General features: G+C 37.5%; 2 protein-coding genes across 7 annotated transcripts in view; one reads left to right on the top strand and one right to left on the bottom strand.

Moving 5' to 3' along the window:
• Positions 1 to 1,392: 1,392 nt before the first annotated feature.
• On the bottom strand, positions 1,393 to 13,208 carry LOC136241834 (intraflagellar transport protein 80 homolog). 2 transcript variants are annotated; one of them, XM_066033181.1, is made up of 20 exons: positions 12,325 to 13,208; positions 12,163 to 12,220; positions 11,954 to 12,005; positions 11,513 to 11,633; positions 10,524 to 10,634; positions 7,167 to 7,435; positions 6,691 to 6,828; positions 6,380 to 6,504; positions 6,028 to 6,201; positions 5,459 to 5,533; positions 5,361 to 5,412; positions 5,195 to 5,309; positions 4,678 to 4,890; positions 3,169 to 3,316; positions 3,034 to 3,120; positions 2,885 to 2,969; positions 2,744 to 2,833; positions 2,490 to 2,662; positions 2,004 to 2,127; positions 1,393 to 1,555 (listed from the first exon to the last, which is right to left on the bottom strand). In XM_066033181.1, exons 1-20 carry the CDS (start codon positions 12,359 to 12,361, stop codon positions 1,484 to 1,486), a joined length of 2,319 nt encoding a protein of 772 aa, XP_065889253.1. In that variant the 5' UTR covers positions 12,362 to 13,208; the 3' UTR covers positions 1,393 to 1,483. The 2 variants fall into 2 exon arrangements, with proteins under 2 accessions (XP_065889253.1, XP_065889254.1); XM_066033182.1 differs by having other exon boundaries at positions 12,288 to 13,207.
• The window catches only part of LOC136241845 (muscleblind-like protein 3), a 2,128-nt gene continuing 1,304 nt past the window's right edge, over positions 12,476 to 13,299 (top strand). The window contains exons 1-4 of one of the 5 annotated variants that reach the window (XM_066033200.1): positions 12,476 to 12,567; positions 12,615 to 12,866; positions 12,918 to 13,037; positions 13,084 to 13,267. In XM_066033200.1, the coding sequence (XP_065889272.1) occupies positions 12,636 to 12,866; positions 12,918 to 13,037; positions 13,084 to 13,267 (535 nt within the window). In that variant the 5' untranslated portion in view covers positions 12,476 to 12,567; positions 12,615 to 12,635. Of the gene's footprint in view, positions 12,867 to 12,917; positions 13,038 to 13,083; positions 13,268 to 13,299 lie in introns of all 5 variants that reach the window. The other 4 variants (XM_066033204.1, XM_066033203.1, XM_066033202.1 and 1 more) reach the window with 4 other exon arrangements.

Raw genomic sequence — 13,299 nt, 5'->3', positions numbered from 1 at the left:
CTATGTAATAAAGTACAAGTGTAGGTGTGTTTTGATAATGAGGAAAAAGAGAAGGATGCATGGTGGCAAACTTTAACCATTCAAAACTATTTTATATAAAATTTAATTTGGTCAGCAATTCCTACAGCATGCAATTAATAGGGATTATAGAACAAGTAGGGAAACAAGGGAGGTCGAGGTCATGATCACCTGTACAACTACAGATATACCAATGAACATTTAATCCCTAATTGAGCATATGCCCTGGGATTAAAATAATGTCTGCTATAATTATACCTATGGTTTATTCTATTCTTAAATGGATAGGAATTAACTTAATACTGTGTTTCAGACACTAAATACTCTGTATCGAATTCAAATGCACTCATCAGGGTGATTTTCCAAAATACGGTCATATTGTATGTGTAATAATTGACTAATTGTATCTTGCAATACTTTTAAATCATCAATTCTCTTTATCTCAGTACAACTTTTTACCCAGAAATGTGGGAATATATAGCTACACAAGACTGTAGTCTCTTGAGCATGTCTGACACTGCAGACCTTGGAAGACTCAGATATTCCAAAAGCAGTACTGATTAATTTTTTTTGCAATAGGGGATATCAATACAGGTTACGGTAAGTCATTTATTGTATGCATGTAATTTTTCATCGGTATTAATATTGTTGTAATTAATCTGTTAGTTGCAATTGTAAATTGAATATTTCTAATTGTAGCTGAAACTATATCACACATGAAAGTACGAGAATCTCATCAACTGTTGACTTTACAGCTAGCTTGTTTTCTACAGCATATAATCTTTAACTATACACACAGCCTGTGTATCACCATAAATTTTTGAAGTGAGTGTTTTTGCATACCTAGAACTCCCTCCTCCCCTCAAAAAAGAAGCCATTTTATGTACTAAATACAACTGTATCTCATAAAGGCCTCAAACACTAAAAGTCCAGTATTTACCTATCAGTGTACTCCACACAAAGAGTATTCTCTAACCAGTAAACAGAATTTAAAAAACAAACAAACATTTGATTGCATGACTGGTAAGATATTCAGCAATTACTGACTGACTACTCTAATAGGGCATCTCAAGCGGTATATAATTATTTCCAAAAGTGATCCGGGTAAATCTGGAGTAGCCGGACCACTAATTCCTATGGCCCAAATAGTTGCCACTAAATACTGGATAGACAAGCCTACCTAGTTCTGCTATCCTTATTATATACAGTAGACCATCAATTATCCAAATGCAGAATGACCACTCTATTAGAGTATTTTGAGTACACTGTATATCCTATTAGAGTATTCCAACAGAGCTTTGTAATGTATGAACTTCAGTTATCTGAACAGTTCACTTATCTGCACACTTTTACCATTGCCTGAGAACATTGAGGTTTGGATCCATTGTATGGTATTAGTAGACTACTAGACACTATACATAAGTGATGTATGTTGATGATTATGAAAAGTTTCAAAGTTAAAAGTTCAAGTTTTCTCTGACTCTTTTTCTGCTTCCATTGCAATCTTTGCATTTATCTTCTCCCAGTCCAAACTGATCTGTAGGACAACAATACACTCAGTAACAACATCAATTGGTTCAGTACTAGTTGTGTGTGTTGTGTGTGTTGTGTGTGTGTCATATTGAACTGTCAACTTTATTTCAGAATCAAATGACAAACAACAAAATAATTTTGTCAAAATAATGATATCTAATACCATAAGTTAAAACTTATAGAATCTACAAGAACATGAAAAGTATATATGTGCGTTCGATTCATTTGGTTGAGCTAGTATTTGAATACTACAAAGCAATCAAGCTTTTAACAATAATTGTAGTACATTTTAGAAATTATATATGTAATAAGTGTAATTCTGTATATTCCGTGAAAGGTGAAGCTAGCACATTGGAAAATTACTACTGTCAAATTAGAAATTAAATCACATAAATTCGAATTTGAATCATTCACTCGTTGTATTAAAATTTGATAACTTAATATCAACAAACCTTTTCACTATACTGCTGGAATTTTGTTAAGTGTTCTTTCCACCCTATTTCTTCAAGGTATCTGTGTCGAAATGCCAACACTGTATCCACATGTGTTTTGTGTTTTATGGCAAGTTCCAATGCCCTGCATAGAATGATACATTCACTGTAATACAATACACATACTGTACTCTGTAAGTGACTGAGTTATTGTGGTGTAAGTAGAGTTGTGGAACACATTGTCTTTAGTCTGTGATCAGGTAGGCTGAGAGACAGGAATATTGGGGCAAGAAGGCCATGAAACAAGTAGAGAAACAGTATTAACTGCTTGGTGGACAAAATCCAAACTAAAGGTTTTTCAAGTGCTTTTAATTAAGCACACACAATTTTTATACCAATTGTGCTGCTCCAAAGTTGTTAAGTACAGGTCACTTTAGCCACACTATAGTATTAATGATACCAACAGACAGACAGACAGACAGACAGACACAGACACACACTACACACCTTTCCCAGTTAAACAAAGTCATATTCAGTTCTATGGCTCGGAATATCATACCAGCCTGAATATATATGGCTTCTGCTTGGAGAGGTTGTCTACAAAATAATGCCAATTCAGCATTTCTTCTTTCTTGACCAGACAGCTCCTTGATCTTCCTTAAGTGATATACTTTATCCACCTAAAGGAAATTAGAAAGATTTCCATATAGAACCATACAGGTGTATGAGCAATGAAGTTACACACAGACATACACACAAACCTCATTGATTGCTGCATAAGCTATTTCAGCAGTGGCCAAGTCACGAGAAGCACATGCCATCCCAGCAAGACATGCCCATAGTGCCTCATCCTAATTAATATAAGAACAATACATAAAATTGTATAAAGATAATCACCATACCTTCACAAATCTACAAAGCCGAATAGCTTCATTCCACTTGGATGAATTAGCGTATTCATGAAGTAGCCCAGGAAATGGTGAAATACTGTGAAATATATAACATTCACTATTAAATATATAGCACATACACACATGATACTATACATTACCTGGTTGTGATCAAGGCACCATCTGTGCGACGAAGGGTACACTGGTTCCCAAGGAACTGAAATATTTGTGGATTCTTAATAAATTCACTAAAACAAAAGTACTCAAAAACTATGAGCCACATTTCATTCTCTTACTTTCCTCCTCTTCTGCATATAGTCCCAGCCAGAAGATCTTTGTCAGTGTACACCACAGTGGGGTGGTACCAGACTGTGAACCTACCATCCTGCATGCCTGCCAGTATGTTACTCTGATCATTCCAAGCCACACTACTGACCATTGATCCTAGTACAATTGAAAATATTTTAACCATACATATTAAACTAAGAGACAGATACTCATTTCTGAGACAGCTAACAAAATTCATTTGCAAAATTCTATGGTATAATTCCTTGCTGCTTCCCATCCATGAATTTTCATAAACTAATGTGTGTGTGTGTGTGTTTGTGCATGCGTGTGAAATGGAAGTGATCGATTTTGCATGGTTCATCGCTCTACTCACATTGGTCTACCAGTTGTATTAATAAAGATTGTAAACCAGTGACCAATTCAGGGGTATATCCTGGGGGGGGGGGGGGGTCTTTGGGGTCTCAAGACCCCCCTTTTAGGTTAAACCTCAAACAGGAAATCTAAGACAGAAAGTGCACAGAGGAAAGCAACCAATCGCCAAAGATTGATATACCCTAATAGAGCAGTCTCTAATTGTTTGATATAGCATCACGTGATGATAGCTTACGTGATATGGATTGTTTAAAGTTCAGCAAATGGTGGAAGACACACGCTTACTGTGCGTAGAAGAGCTGGCAGCTGTAAGGGAGCAATGGCATTTGTAATCACTGATATTGTTGTAAAGGTACGTCTGATGTGTATATAAAGAGTGTTTTACTGCCGGTACTTTTCTTTTGTGGTAATACACCTGACTCTGCCTTTGGTCAATATGGGCACGTGATATCACTCGGCTGTTCTTGAGACATCACCCAGAAGACACAGAATGCCGGTCCCCACACTTGACAGTATGAATTACAAAGTGACACAGGAGTTAGCTACTTCAGTAGTTCTTCACTTGCACATGCACAAGGTTCACTTTTGGTGCCACTTCTACGATGATGTCAGACAGAAAGCAAGCGGAAGTGTGATCGAAAATCTGGTGTGATGAACAAGTGATCCATCATTCGTCATGACTATACTGTGTCAGGAAGTTGTGTATGTAGTAAGCTATAAGTCTACAATAGCATAGTATAGCAATAAGCTGCACAAACAGCAGTGTAGGTTTTCAGCTAGTTATAGCTAGATACACGCATTGTGCTTATTAAAGTTTGCCTAAGGGCACATTTTATGTACGAATGCTACGTACAGCCATAGGCCAGATGTACTGAGTTGAATAATGTGAACTTTATGGGGGGTTACCCTCCACCCAGCTCAGAGACCCCCTCTTGGGATCCGCCCCTGCAATTATACACCCCACTCAATAAGTAAGACTTTCAAGTACCTAGACCATCACTCATGAGCAAGGAGTAGATTAGCAAGCACAATTTTGGAAGTAAAGTGCAGAGGTGATCACAATTGTACAAAAATGGCAACTAGCTATAAGGTTGTTGTGATGTTTATCTGGTGTGCAAGTGTGTACAATAATGTTATCAACCAACCAATACTAGTCATCTTGCTGGTACTACCAAAGCTCCTCACAGGTGTGATGTAGAGGTCATGGTTCTTATCCAGTAGGATCAGTTGTCGGGTAGCTGGGGTACCACGATGATCAAGTGCTATTGTCAACAACTCAGTGTGGTGTTTTAGTGACTTCCCTGATGAGGAGGATGTACCCAGTGGCTTGCCAGTGAGGGCATCAAACATGTGAACAACTACACAATAGAACAAACACAGTGAAAATGAATTAATTATTTTCAATTAGCAACAAAATTATGAGAAGGACTTATGCTATTATGAAAGGATGTAATGGATAGCCTCATTTATTGTAACAAATTTCACTACAAAATCAGAACTTCATGACCAGCAATTTTATTGCACAGAACTGCTTTAACTTGAGACCAAGTTATTGCAATGGAGGTAAATTGAATGGTATACAATCAGGTCTGTTATTGGTGAATAGATCCCTCAAATTAATACTTTTAAATACACTAGTACAGACAATATAACATAACTAACTTTTCTCATCCTTCTGATCCAGAATACACACTGTGTCATTACACACAGTCACTGTGTGAGGGTTGAGTGAGTCTGGTAGTAAACCAAGTTGTTTGATGGAGCAAATGTGACGACCCTTTCAACACAAAACAATTTAACCTCATAACTTGTTATCCATCCACCACACCTCATAAGAGATCAACTGTAGGCCACTCACACTATCCACCAACAAGAAATGTCTACAAGTGTGTAGTAACATGTTAGCACTTGTAATGGAACACTAACCGTTCTGCTTGTTGAATAAGTATCATCAAACCTCCTTTAAGGTCCATAGTCACTGGTGTATTCCAGCTACGAGAACTACACAACACAGTTATTGTATATCTTGTACATAACAGGTTAGTCCAGTACTGCCACAATGTTTCCCAGGTATACGTATATTACATCGTTAAAATTATACCTTGGTTGATTTGCCAATCCATGGTGAACATTTTAAGCCAAATCCCAACACTGTAGACTAATACAAACAGAAGTTATGGCTGCCAATGTACACACCTGTAGTATATTTTCAGTATATAACCACTGTATAAATCGATTTCCTTGCTCTTCCTATTGTCTAGTGCTATATAGGATGAAACTTTAATGATCTTTTCCTTGGACACTAGAGATAATGCTGAGGAAAAAAATCAGAAGTTGTGCAAACTAGGTGGATTTTTGCTGAGACGGTCACATGTAGGTCAGGAGATATTATATTTAAATTCACCCCATACCTTATCTACGTATGTGAGGTGGCAACAATTCAGGTAATGCATGTGTTACCATGGAACTCATCTATTACAACATAATACTCTTACTTGTAGATGTAACACTGTGTTGGTGTGGTGACTAATAGGTGACCCCAACCAAGAGAGGCTCGGACAACACGTTCAGGAAACTCCAAGTGTTCAGCTGACTCATTTGAGATGTCCACCATATCTATAGTATGGTCAGCATTTACTGTAGCACACCAGTTCTTCCACTCCAACTGCCTAGTAGGATGAGGGAAGAATTACACTTACTACATGCGTACAAACATGCACGCACGCACGCACGCACGCACGCACGCACGCACGCACGCACGCACGCACGCACGCACGCACGCACACACACTACATACATGCACAGAGCTACTCATATTACAAACACAAAGATGGATAGCTAACTTACCTGTCAACCACATGGGCAAAGATCACTCTACCATCAGCACACCCAGCAGCCAATTGTGTACTATCCATAGTCCAAGATAAAGAGAACAGTGTACCTGAATCTGGTTTATCCAGACTATAGGACCACTAGGAAATCAATATGGCCAAATAAACATTGTTCAGATTTTAGTGCCCATAATATGACAAGAACAATTTAATCACTGAAGGTTACAGAATTCAATAACTACATAATAAGGATCACAGAGATGCTTAATTATCAAGGTACACCATACATACAATCCAGTTGTTTGCTCTATACTCAATATTACTCACCCCAGTACGGTCACACAACCTGATGGTGTTAAAAGCTCCCACAGCAAACATCTCACCACTGGGAGCCCATGATAGGGATGCAATTGGTGAGTCGTGGAGACCAGATGTGTACAAATTACGACCATAACTGTCCCACACCTAACAGATCGAGATAACAGACAACAGTAATGTATAACAGACTGCTTTATATAATATCCATATATGTACACAGTAACATGAGCACACACTACACACAAAAAATGAACAAATAAAAGAATAACTGGTCTACTAGACAGTGTGGACAACGAACACTCTGCAGGAGGCTGTACCATGTCTCACAGGTGAAGGTGTGGGCAACCAGAGTCCCAGATGAAACTCACCCACTATGTGAGTCATGAACAATTGGTTAGCAATGTGAGTAAGGAAACATGAAAGCACACACTTTGTGCTCATGGATCACACACACACACGCACACACCCACACACAATCTTCACACCTTGTACTTCCTATCTTCACCACCAGATATAATCAGGTTGCCTAATAAACTCCAGTCAACAGCCAGTATTAGTCCATCATGAGCCTTCCACTGTAGTGGCTTGCTAGATGGTTGTAGTGACTGAATTATCAGATGTTTACCACTAGTATAGAGTAACTGTGAACTGTCTGGTGACCATGAGACTGAGTAAACTGGACTGGAGCTCTGGACTAGTGTGGATCGTAACATCAGTGAACGTGACCACACTTTAACTTGACCATCTTCTCCAACTGTACAAATATGAAAGAACAGTGTATTTACATACACGGGTGTATTGCAAGGCTTAACAGAATACGTCACAACAAAGATTAGCCATTTTCTCACCAAAATATTGTAGCTTTTAAACGTATCTGCCATAATGATATCACTTGAGTACAAAAATGTACTCTCAAAACTATGAGCTTCATTATTTCACCAAATTAACATTTATTAATTAACTGACTATAATGCTTCATACCCTTCAGTCAATTAAGTATAATTTAAAAAAAATACAGCCAATGTTATAGACCACTGTATCAAAAGATGTCACTATAAGGTCAATATTTTGCTTTATACTGTAGCAAATACTGTATAGCAAATGTATTATGTACTTTCACCTATTGAACTAAAACATTCTACAATTAGTTGTTATATGCAGAACACTGTATGGACAAATGAATGATTTAAAGTTCCTTTTATCTTTCTTTGTGCCTACTTTCTTGTACGAGTGTTTGAGTCACAGGTAACAATATGTGTTTTGTACTATATTGTCTTCATTTAATCTACCAATAATTTATGCTTAAGAGTATAAGGGAAGGTGAGACAGCAATATTAATGAAACAATATTGCATTGTCCAAATTATAGTGAAATAATATTACCACGATATCATTATTACCACCTACAAGAGAGTGTAAATAAACATCATGGAATTAAATGTCCACTACAGTGTAGTCACTTGTTTCATTGTTTTTTATTTCTATGACCCCTACTCAAATGTAATATTTCTAAAATATCCTTATACTTGTTTGTTAACTTTAGCTTTTTGACAACATAATTGATGACTGGTCAACTGCATCAAAGGAAAGAGCTAAGCAGAGGAGGTTGGACATGTTTATGTGAACTGTACATTTTCATTGGAAAATCTTCGTTTTAAGAAAATTTTATTAAAACTATATAGTTCATTTGAAAGTTAATGTATTTCTGAATCTAATGGCGTGGTGAACCCCAGCGAACCCCGCTGATTTGGCTGGTAACAAAGCCAGAGTTTAAAGCTCCAATAAAATAAATTATGCAAAATCTGTTTTATTGGGGGAGGGTAGTACAGCAATCTCAGTGTAACACAGTGAAGGGTCGTTGTTTCATTATAGAAAATATGCGCGATAAGTCAGGTGAAGTCGTTCGTATGCATCAAATCACAATTTATTAATTTCACCCCGAATCTCAAGTGCTTTGAGAAAACAAAGTACATAGCCTTGAAGCCTACGTGAAGGACGATCTGAATATCTAACGAACCACAGTGAACCCCATCATTTTTCAGTTTAGTATTGCGACTATTGATGGTCACGTGAAATACCAAAGAAAAGAATGCAATTAAGAGCAATATATTTAAGTAGCGCTTATACGTGTCCAACCTCCTCTGAGAGCTAAGTGTATTATAAAAAGTAATTAAGCACCCTCCTATGAATAATTTACTGGACAACAATGTGACTATCTGATTTCATTTTCAGCTTTGTTCCACCTGTTAAACAGCATTAGAAATGAAGAGCAATACAAGAAGCATCACTGCGACCAATCCAGCCACTACGGAAATTGCAACTAAACATGCACCCTGATTATCGTTGCCATTCCACTTCGTTTTCAGGTACGTAGCTATGTTCTATCCATTATACAGCATTACCAATAAAGAACAGTACAAGCGCCTCTGAAATCAATCCATTTACTTGGATATTACAGATGATCTTTGCAACAGCCAGTTGCATTGAAGCCATCAAGCATTACTGCTAATCAACACCTATGTGTTGGTGGAGAAAGGGGACACTGTAATATTTTGATATGTAACAAGCACCCCAAGAAGGCTATCAAAATGATCAGCAAATTCAATTGGCAAATTTTTATATAAATTTTCTCTGTTTCATAACATGTAAGACTACATTCATACAGCCTGTAAGTTATGACCATTGAATTAAACACTTGTAGTTTATTTCTGTATTTATTACTACTGTACAATTTATCTTTCTGTCGTTACTACTTTGTAGCACTGTAGTTCCTACCTAAAATGCTTCTATTACTTCTATGGCTAAACTTTACTTGGCATATCTAAATGTAATAAAAAAAGAATCTACATGCTCAAACATGTGGGATTCTTGTAGATCCAGTTGCATTTAATATCTCATGAATGGGAATTTAGCTCATTTGAAGTAATACTTGACCTGCTAAAAAACATTTACGTATTTTTACATAACACGTTTTAAACTATTTAAGTACACAATTTACAAGTAGTAATAATCTTACTCGATGAAGCATTTTAATTGGGAAAGTTACACATGAATAAACATGATATAAGTATTAGGGCTGGAAAAAAGATTCTGAAGCTTCGAAGCCTTTGGAGGTATAACCTTAAAGTGGTTTTACCTCTAAAAAGCTTTGTAACCATGGATACTGCCATGTGCAATCGGTCAAAAAGTCATGTGCTTTTTGGAAGCATGTAAATATCATGGATAAAATCATGATGTAAAATTTAACCTTTGTTCCAGCTCTAATACATATACGTGACAAGCGCCTATATATATAAGCATACATTCTTCCAGTATATGCGTGCCTAAGCTTGATGACACACACAATTACACCCACACTGTCTATCAGTCTATCAAAAAGGAAGGTGTTGGCTTTCACTTTTGATAGGTGACCACCTGATTGGTACTTTACACAAAAGACACAAACCACAAGAATGTCACAAAGGATAAATATCACATGGACTACACAAATATACACACACCCAAAAGGAAACATACACACACTACACATATACAGTCTATTTTAGGTTGGTTGTTCATGTAGGCCAAATGAAAAAATATCACTTGCATACAAATAACCAATGAAATTTTATGCCAGGTGGATGGAGCTAGTTTAAACTGAAGGCTACAGATCTCATTGGCTATTTTCAAGCATGTGATTTTTAATGCTTTGTTTCCCTAGTCAACCAACCAAAAGTCAACTGTACTCATGTACACACACACACACACACACACACACACACACACACACACACACACACACACACACACACACACACACACACACACACACACACACACACACACACACACACACACACACACCAGATACTAGAGCAGTATAGTCTCCACACCATCTTGTTGCCAGTACAGCTCCAGTGTGAGCCTCAACTGACTTCTCAACTCTACCCAGTTTGGAGAGGAGCATCAGCTTACCTGCAAGAAACAGTGATTATGAGAAACTGGTACATTACCACAAAAAGGCTTGAGATCAGAGGTCTGAAAAAGCACCTACAAGATACCCGGGGGCTACATACATAGATGGAAAGAACAAATTCAACAATTCACTTTGTATTATGACTACATCTATTCTGCATTCAGCAGTTTTATTATTAAGATTCCAACTCCATGCACTGATGGGCTTTAGCTGTAAGGCCTTAAAGCAATTCCATGGAGTACTTGAAATAATACAGCATATCATGATCACATATCTGGAGAGAAGGCCATGTTTTTTGAAATAAAAAAATACCATCCATTTCAGGGCAATGCGAAAAAAAATTTTTTTAAAGCATACTATGTACAGGATACATGTTCTGATTCTTTGTTTGAATGAAAGTACTATTTGTGACCTAAGTGGATTATGAAGATGGCTATAGATCATGATAAACAATAATTTAGAGTGTCAATGTAACAACTACACAACACTACACAAGAACACTGATACATCCCAAATAGTGCAATTGCTTTAGGTGAAAAACACTTATCTTTCATGGTGAGAAAGAGCTACAATATAACATTCTGATCAATGTTTATTATGAAAATGATAAATTTGCACTACAATAAAACAGAAAGTTATGGTACAATCAGTTCATAGAATGTGCTAATTTCATATCAACAAATAATGAAAACATTCAGTAACCAAATAATTACCCACTTCAAAGTTTAATGGAAAACACCAATTAATTTAAGGAATTCACATTGGTGTTAAAAAGAAATGAATAACAGAGGTATGATAAAAGGAGACAATAGGTACCAGATAATATATTTTTACCCATAATCCTTACACGTCAATGTATAAGGAGGTTACAACTCACCATCACTAGTGGCCACTAACATAGATTCTGAGCTCTTCTTACCACCAGCTACTTGTTGTCTGGCTGTTGAGCTACTCCAGTGAGCATCAATAGCAAATGTGTTCTTGGGGAGTTGCATGAACTAGACAACAATAGCAACAAATTGAAGAACAATTAGATGTATTAGAAATTGACATGGACTGAAACTATGATGGTGGGGGCCTTTAGAATACATGTCAGCCATGCTTGAAATATGGTAAAAGATGGTCATATTAAAGAGGCAATGAGGTATCACTGTAAAATTTCTTGTAAAATGTAAAAGCCAGTTCTCAATTTTGACATGCTCCTTGAATGAAAACCTGTCAAGCCAGGCTATGTAAGCTTTTGTATGGCTGTTCAACCTACCACTTTCATAGGTCATTCAATCAGCTGATATTGATTAACTACAACATTAATCATCACCTTTGTGTGTTCTCCAGTTTGCTGATTCCAGCATAATACCTGCCCATCATCCCTGCAAATAAAACACCAAAAATATTCTGTGGTCACTAGTATGGGGTCTGGGTGGGTGAGGCTGTTATATGGAATTGTGACAAATGTTTTGGTGTGGCACAATCAACACATTTTATCAGACTTGTTAGAACATGATCATTGACAAATATGTCACTTACGCGATAGAATACAACTCGGTGGCACTTCCCCAGTCCACACAACTAACCAAATCCGTGTCTGTTAACAATTAATGAAAATAACATTTTCTATATAACGCACACCACACGTAAACTTGTTCCGATACGTTCGCAACTATTTTGTATCGTCGAAAAAAAGGATACGCTTTGCTTCTTCTTTTATATCAATCTTCAGCTTCATTGTATACGTCAATAGCAAAATAGTTTGCAAGTTCCGTCTCTGTTTATCATGGTTGCCAAGCAATTAAGCCTAATTTGTGGAATACAGGGTAATACCCTGTGTACCCAAATATGTATAATTCACGTGAGACATTACAACATTTCTCATAAACCAGAATATTCTTAGAACAGCTTGACGAAAGATCTGGTTCATCCGGCTTTCGCCTGGTAAAGATAAGGAGTGTTTTGTACAGTTCACTAAAGTGTTCTGTTAGGAATTCGAGGTGTGTGTAGTTATGCGCATGAGCAGCTCTTCAGAAGCGAAACCAGCTAGCCCGTCGTCTCCAGCCAACAACTCTACTAACGGAAATGCTTTTCGAGACCCGTCCTGGTTAAAGTTGGACGTGTGTCCGGAGTATCTCCATTCGCAGTGCGACAGAAGCGAACAAGAGTGCCCCTTAGCCCATCCCAACTCTAGCATTAACGTCGTTGACGGAACAGTAACGTGCTGTTTTGATTTTATCAAGGTACGCAAAGGTTAAAGGTTACATTTGAGTTCCATTTGTTTGTTACTTTAGGATCGTTGTCAACGCGTCAACTGTCGCTACTTTCATCCGCCGCCTCTGATCAAAGAACAGTTGATAGCGGCTGGAAAGATGCACGCGCAGACGAAAACAAGAGGCAGCAAAGATTTGTCGGTATGTCGTTAGGGTCGCTTTGTCGTTAGGGTCGCTTTGTACACAGATTACTCAAGCGTTACAACAGGTTTCTTCGTCCGAATTGCAGATTTATCCCAGCGAAGGGACTCCTCACGGCCCCTCATTACCCTACAACTCATCACCCTTCTGCGAGAAAGTCGAGGTCTGCCGCGAATTTATGCGAGGAAGATGCCATAGAACAACCAACGAATGCAGATTTTTACATCCAGGTAAACTTAAAAGTCGTGCCCTACAGTTGTTT

Source organism: Dysidea avara, chromosome 12 (assembly GCF_963678975.1).
Source record: "Dysidea avara chromosome 12, odDysAvar1.4, whole genome shotgun sequence".
Lineage (NCBI taxonomy): Eukaryota > Metazoa > Porifera > Demospongiae > Dictyoceratida > Dysideidae > Dysidea > Dysidea avara.
Note: the sequence above shows the minus strand (reverse complement) of the source record. Positions and strands in the feature narration are given on the sequence as shown.